Below are 7849 nucleotides of genomic sequence, written 5' to 3'. Positions count from 1 at the left end.
ACCAATGAGTTTTGCGATCTTCATCGTGTGATGAACTGAAGAACTTTACAGCCAACATCTTTCTCAAGTTGGTGATTAAGTCGTGTACTGGGATCCGCGCATCTTTTGGTTAGTCATGTACTGAGATCCGTGTATTGAATAAGAGAGATTGTCACTACAGAACAAGTCCAATTGGGTATTGGGGTAAGGGTTCAACTGTATGCTGGTATAAGGTACTCAGATTCTCTTACTTGTAACCGCTTGTTGTGACCTTAAAATCACCCGGTAGAGTTTTTGCCGTGTAGGTTTTCCCATTCGTTAACAAATCACCATATCAATTTATTTTTCACTGCACTTTAACTTAGTTGGTGATTTGTTTGTGCTACCACACGTTTGCATGTTAATTGAATTAATTAATTAACTTGGCTAAATCAATTGGTTAATTTATCATAAGGGGTCAATACATTCTTGGCTTATCATTCAAGACCAACATGCCGTGTACATTTAACTACAACTAATGTGGCCTTCTTGATCCATTCCAGGAAATTTGCCCTTTGGAAAACATCAACTCAGGAAAATGCAGGAATCACTTTCTTCGAAGGTTATTTTCGCCTACATATAGACCACAAGAATGCTTGTAAAAAGCATTGTTATTAATTCCGTTCCATTCTGGCCGGAAAGGACGGAAAATTTCGTACCGGTCTACAAACCGGAATGAGATACCCTCTTGTTCCACCCCGAAGAAAATTTCGACCTATTTCGGTGTGTTTCGGGCGTTTCGATTGATTTCGGTAAATTCCGGCCGAAATCAAAGATTCAGCCGGCATGCATTTTAGGCTTCTTTCCCTCTTAAAAAATAAAAAGAAAAATCACTGCCGCTGGATCTTCTATAGAGGAGATGAAAAAGAAAAGAAAAAAAGCAAAGAAAAAAGAGAACGAGATGAAGGCATGAAGCAAAGCCAGTGTGAGAAAGAAAATACAAAAGAAGAAGAAGAGGAAAAAGAGGAGAAAAGAGACTGGAGAGCACCTAAGCCACTGAAGATTGAAGAGACGTGGGAAGTGGGAACTTTGGAAATGAGAAGAAGAAAGAGTGGTCAGGTGAGACAAGTAAATAGTGTAGGCCATGTGAGTGGGTTGGGAAATGGGAAAAGTTAGTGGAAGGAAACTTCTTGGAAGTTCCTTCTAATTGCCCAACTTGTTTCTTTTATTTACAAAAAGACCATTACTAATTATATTTTAATAACAATTAGAATAATCTACTTACTTTTATTTTATAGGGAAAATCATCTGTTTACTTTATTTGAGATATTTTTATATAAAAAAGTGTACGTATATATATATAAAATAGACAAACTGAAACACTTCAAAACGGTATGCCGAAATAAGTCGGTACTAAAATATTTCATTCCAGTAGTCAAACCGAAACGGGCTCCGAAACGGTATTCATAACATTGGTAAAAAGAGTCTAACAAGACTGGTATTCTTGGAAAATTCTGGCCCGAAATTTTCTCAAATAAAACATCATTGAAACAGATTAAAGGGAAAAAAATTGGAACAGGAAAGCCAAGGCATTTATGCGCCAATTCTGTTCATACATCTCATCTCATGTGTTGTGGTTTAACCAATTAAGTTTAATACCCTGAGCGAATTCCCCTTTTTGGTTTAGCAAATTGTTTCTAGTATGCATCCCTCTGAAAATAATACACCGTACAACAAAACCAAATCCAGCCAATAAAATTCTATTCCCTAGTTCTAACTTGAGCAGCAACCAAGTTTTTTCAAAGCAGACTGATTGTCTTTGATATTTATATTCTCTCCTTTGGCAGGAACGGATGATGCAGCCCCATTTTCTCCTCCTTCCATTTGCTTCTTGCTAACAGTGTGGTAGATTTGAGTCAGTACTTCAGCGAAAGCGTTTTCCACATTTACTGCTTCCAGTGCTGAAGTTTCCATGAAGTAAAGTGACTCCTTCTCAGCATAGGACTTCCCCTCTTCAGTTGAGACAGCTACTAGGTGGCGAAGATCAGATTTGTTAGCAACAAGCATCACAACAATGTTGGAATCAGTGTGGCCCCTCAATTCTTTCAGCCATCTGTCGACATTCTCAAATGTTGCATGACGAGTGATGTCATACACAAGGAGTGCACCTACTGCTCCACGATAGTAAGCACTGGTGATGGCACGGTACCTACAAAACTCAAAAAAGGCAAATGGAAATATATCTATGCTGTGAGGGCTTGAGTATGAAGTAAAAAAACAGAATTTACACATTACCAACAATAATCAAAGTTTGGCAGGCTTAATATAATAGTTTTTGAAGTGCTAGTTATGTTTGATAAAGAGAATAAAGCAACAAAGCATCAGTTCACTAAAGGGTTGGTTAGAACATAGAAAAGAAATTATTATTAAGACTGGAGTCAACATCAACACAAATTGCAGTTAATGATCTGATCAGAAACAGTAAAGAGCACATATAGGGATTACTTAAAAGCAAGTAAAGCTGGCAGCATTTTCTAGAACTTTCTGTATGCAGTATGTTAGATCAGCTTACTCAGGCAAAAAATACAGTAAAAAAGATACAGGATTTGTTAAATGCTGCTGCAGAAGAAACGATAATTCAGACACTGTGGAAAAAGGGATATTTCCATGCAGTCTTAAACTTTCTCTAATTGATATTTGCCAATCTAGCTCTGAAGAAAACATGCAGGCATTAACTCTCTCACTTCTGGTGGTGACTTGAGATAAGATCTTAAGGCCCAAGTTTTTTTTAACCTAGCACTGCTGCCCCCCTGTGGGATTTCGCAGGCAGTAACTCCAGTATCAATCTTGAGCAACTAAGGCAATGTGAACCCCCCACAACACTAACAAAACTATGTTTAAGACCATACAATACCAAACTGGGTATAAGGTAAAGAGCCACAAATCAATCAACAAAATTTTATCCCTAGTTCCCAACAGTTCAATCCGACATCCTCCAGCTCCACCATTTCAGCAAGCCTAAAGGCATTTGGTCTCAGCAGGAGATTTTGATTTTATAATGATTTTATCAGTTATCATGCCCCGCACTTGCTAAAGAAGACCAGTGCTGTGCTATGGAGTCAGTCAATATGAATTTGGAATTCTCATTTATCCAAAAAAAAAGAAAAAAAAAGAAAAAAGAGAATTCCAAATTCATATTGACCAGCTCAATAGCAAAGCATTGGTCTTCTTTAGCTAGTGACCATATTGTATGGCTCTATGTTGGTATATGTGAAACACATTCCTGATAACCAGGCTGCTCTTGCAGTTTTGTAAATGTTCTCATTCTTATTCTTTCCTTCCCTAAGCCCTCTGACATTAAATAAAATAAATAAATAAAAATAAAAAAACCTTGACTGCCAACCATTATTAGTCTTTCCCATTGTGAGCACTACATAACCTTGTAGAATCATATCCCATGTTGCCACCTAGCCGCTCAATCCATTGGACTGTGTATGTCCAAGTAACTCTTATTCCCATATATAAATATAGAGAGGGTACTTGAAATGGTGGCTTAGCAATGTCAGGACAGATATAACTACCATCAGTCCTTTACAAACCATATATGTACTTACACGCATGCACGTGAATTCAGCCCATTTATTTGAGATTCAAGCATCTCAAACCAAATATCCATGATTTTTAGTTGTCTTTAATTTACCAGTACACCAATCAATCATCAGTACGCCATTGCAGAAAACATATCCAAAGTTGGTTTATAGCTTATTCATCAATAAAGGGCCAGAACATATAGCCAATGAACTCTAACCCAAATGGCATCTACTGCCCTTGTAAGTATAAGGTGGAGAGTGGGGTCATGGGTTCAAGACCCACTGGATACGTGTTACATACCAACAAAAAACAATGGGCCAAAACATTTGGATTCTTATCTAACTTAAGCTAAGCCTCCCCCCCACCCCCAATTTTTTCCACCAGTAAATATAGAAATAGACACACACACACACACACACAAACATGATAATAATAATGAATTAAAAATTAAAATAGAAGAATAAAAATAATAACACAAGCTGATTATGATGTAGAACTCTAATCCCACTGTGCAACATTTAGACAGACTACAGATCCTTTTGAAATTTTTCATCAAATACCGAAGTAAGCTTTAAACATCAACAACTTAATAACTTTACTAAGGTTTTACCTTGGAATCCGATATCAACCCATCAACCCTCAACCATAATCAGGACAAAAGAGGAAAACTAAAGACTACATTGCAACTGATGTTCTAAAATAAGTTTCTGAGGTGTCATTGAATTATTCCATTTAATTGTTTCACTTTGAAATTTTCAATTGAGATGAGAGCTAGCATTCACCCGACAGCCTATATGCAAAAATATGATGGCACAATACAAATTAAAAGAAACCTCATATGCCATTTAATTGTTTCGCTTTCATATTTTCAGTTGAGATGAGACCTAGCATTCATCCTACAGCCTATATGCAAAACATGATCATGATGCAAATTCAAAGGAACCTACCAAATGCCCTCGGTTGTTAAAAAAAAAAAAAAAAACATACAGTTCCTTAAATATATTAGAATTGAATACAGGGAAGATGCTTTCCTCACAAAGCCTAATAAACTTATGCTGAATTTGCCAAAATGATAGTGCCCTCATGTCTGCTCCTAATTAAAGTTTTTCTTCAATAAAAACCGCCCATCCCAACTAACTACCTACATTCAACCATTCTGGAATATCTATGCTGCTATCCCTTGATGCACAGTTGCAAAGTCCATCTCAATCTCTCCCTTCAGGCTTCAAGCACCTCACACCAATTCAACTATAACCATCCTTTCCCCCACTTATTGGCTCTCTAGACCTCAAAAATTCACTTGTTTGCAGTTGGGTTTTACTAGATTTCACTTAATGTAGTGCAAATTCATTAATCCATCCCTTCAACACAATGATTGCCACTTTCTCTCTCACACAAACGCACACACATTCCATCAGTCTTCTATATTGATCCCACCAGAAAATATTCTATACAATTGTATCACTGCTTATCATACTACAATATACTGTCTGAGTTCCACTTTTATAACAAAAACTTAAACAGGTTACAGGAGCTGATGTCATCAATTCTTTTGACGACTAGGCTTGAATTTTTATAAGGTTCTCTCAAAGACTTTTGTACACTTGATATTGATGTGATCTCATCAGTTGATTCCATTTGCAAACCGATAACACTTAAAAAAAGAAAAAAGAAAAAAAAGAGGGGGGGGGGGGGGGGGGGTATTATTAAGAATTTGTGTGTGTGAGGCATTGGATGTTTTATGGGCATCGTTTAGATTTGGTGCCTGTTAGCATATAGCCGGATGGAGATAATATATGGGTTCAGTGAGATGGAATTTAACCAATGATATATCTCGAAAATTTTGATTTTTTATTCTCGAGAAATCTGGGAAATGGGGTGTTTTTATTATTATTATTTTTATATAAAGAGTAATAGATCGCGCACAATAATTGCTAGTCTAGTAATTTAAAGGAAAACTAGTCTTCTGATTCTTGAAGTCTAGATCTGGAAATAGATGCTCTGACAAAATGTAGTAGTAGACATAGAATTCATTATTAACTCACAAATATGGTTCTGTTCAGGTAAAATGAACCCAGATCTGTATATAATCAATGTATGTATAATAATTAAATTAAAAGAGCATTAGTTGAATTATTTATAAGCAAAGGAATGAAAAGCAGTGGAATCAAAACTAGCTTTTTATTTATTTATTTATTTATTTTCTATTTTGGAATGTGAATGCGCAAAAGCAAAAGAAGAAGACTTGAATTACCTTTCTTGGCCAGCAGTGTCCCAAATCTGAGCCTTGATAACCTTGGTATCGACATTCAAGGTGCGAGTGGCGAACTCAACGCCAATGGTGGACTTAGACTCGAGGTTGAACTCGTTCTTGGTGAACCTCGACAGCAGATTCGACTTCCCAACTCCGGAGTCTCCGATCAACACAACCTTAAACAGGTAGTCGTAGTCATCGTCACCTCTGTAACCCGCCATTCCAAATTACTGCTACTACTTCAGCTTGCTGCTAATATATTACTATTTTTATTATTTATTTATTTATTTATGGGTATTTCGTTTGATTTCCTCAATTGTACAAAAATGGAACAACAGACCCCTCCTCTCATCAGCTACCCAATTCCAAATATATCTATATCTATATATATGGGAGTTTTACTCTTCTTTTTCTTTTCCTCTTTCGGTGATGGAACGGTGGTGTGTACAGTACAGTGTATGTGTTGTGGAAAGCGTGAAAGTGTTTAAAAAAAAAAAAAAAATCATCGGATATACTACCCTGCCCTTTTCATGTTATTGTTACTTCATAAATATAAATATAAGTGTTTGTGGAATATATGAAAAAGTATGGAAGGTTAAGTTTCTAGAAAAAATTTTCACACGCATATACACTTAGATTAAGAGAAATTTCATCATGTATAAAAATAAAAATTAAAAGAAAAAAGCGCCAGATACACATCATTATTCATGTAATAGGAAAATTTGTTAAGTGTGGTAACCTCCATATGCTTTACTATGCTTTTCTTTAGTTCACCTTCTTTTTTATTTTTTTATTTTTATTTTTATTTTTATTTTTTTATAATATATATATATACATATATAATGGCTCAAAAATAATAAAATGAAATTTTTACACAATTGATATTTCATGTACGTCCTAGGAGTGCCTCATTGGTTGGAACACAACTTAATACATATTTTGTATACAAGTCTTAAGTATTATTGCGAGTTCCAATTTGCTCAAAAGTTTTTGATGATTGATTAATAAATTTGAGATTCAGTATCTGTTTGGATATTGCTTATTTTACTGAAAACTGAAAACACTGTAGCAAAATAATTTTTAAATGTGTGAATAGTACCGTGAGACCCATTTTTAATGAAAGTTTTATTGAAAAAAGAGGTTTATGGGTCCCGTGAACAATACACGAGACCCACTGGAAAAGATGAAACACACTTCTCAAAAAAAAAAAAAAAAAAAAAGCAGACGCAGACGGACAGAAGCTCTATTCAAACGTTACCTCAATCTTTGTCTACATCAAAAAATTGATTAGTATCTTATCCAATAAAAGTTGTTTTATTAGTATAAGTTGTTAGGATGTGTGTCCTTAAATCTTATTGTGTGATACTATATATGACATTATGTATGACTTAATGTTATGATTAAATAAAGTTGTTTTATTATTATCTAAAATAATAGTAGCATGAATATTTGGACATTATCATATAGTCCATGAGATGTACAGTATGTGATTTATGTGAAAAGTCATAGAAGATATAAATCACAAGTTCTTTGTAAACTCAAAATTATAGTTCGTAGTCGGTGATGAAATTGGGCATTTCATCTGTGAAGAATATAACATATCAACTAAGATGATTTGTCTTGATCATGGAAGTTGAGACTTCTAGTTGGTATATTGATACGTTTTAAGAGTTAAGACATATTGAACAGGACCACTGTGAGATTTATTATTCTCCTAATGACTGTCAAATGAATAATAAATCTCACGACTTCTATTTACATGAACTCTTAATCTTGAGAGGATAATGGACCTGATCATGAAATGTAGGTTACTTTAATATATTAGGAGTGAGATTTAAAGTCACGATCAAAATCTCAGTATGTTGAGCAGCCACATTTAGTGTTAATGGAACATATATTCTCAAGATGGAATTCATAATCTCTTAACAAAGATATAAAATATTCGCTTGAGATAAGTTTAATGAGTTTGGTTATTCAGAGTATTAAACCTAACCACTTTAGTAAGGAGTTACTAAAGTATATATTTATGAAATTGGATTTCATAAA

General features: G+C 34.8%; 1 protein-coding gene across 1 annotated transcript; it reads right to left on the bottom strand.

Annotated features, from left to right (window-relative positions):
• Positions 1-1528: 1528 nt before the first annotated feature.
• LOC126695124 (ras-related protein Rab11D-like) lies at positions 1529-6265 on the bottom strand. The gene is made up of 2 exons (XM_050391762.1): positions 5804-6265; positions 1529-2167 (listed from the first exon to the last, which is right to left on the bottom strand). The coding sequence occupies exons 1-2, from the start codon at positions 6022-6024 to the stop codon at positions 1732-1734; spliced, it is 657 nt and encodes a 218-aa protein (XP_050247719.1). The 5' UTR covers positions 6025-6265; the 3' UTR covers positions 1529-1731.
• Between the last annotated feature and the right edge of the window lie 1584 nt (positions 6266-7849).

The sequence above is a fragment of the Quercus robur genome, chromosome 8 (assembly GCF_932294415.1).
Source record: "Quercus robur chromosome 8, dhQueRobu3.1, whole genome shotgun sequence".
Lineage (NCBI taxonomy): Eukaryota > Viridiplantae > Streptophyta > Magnoliopsida > Fagales > Fagaceae > Quercus > Quercus robur.
Note: the sequence above shows the minus strand (reverse complement) of the source record. Positions and strands in the feature narration are given on the sequence as shown.

Bases quoted from the DNA above. Each gene is read 5' to 3' on its own strand.
- LOC126695124 (XM_050391762.1), bottom strand. From the start codon at position 6,024: ATGGCGGGTTACAGAGGTGACGATGACTACGACTACCTGTTTAAGGTT. The intron at 2,168-5,803 runs GTAATTCAAGTC...TGAGTTTTGTAG, and splicing joins GACACTGCTGGCCAAGAAAG to GTACCGTGCCATCACCAGTG.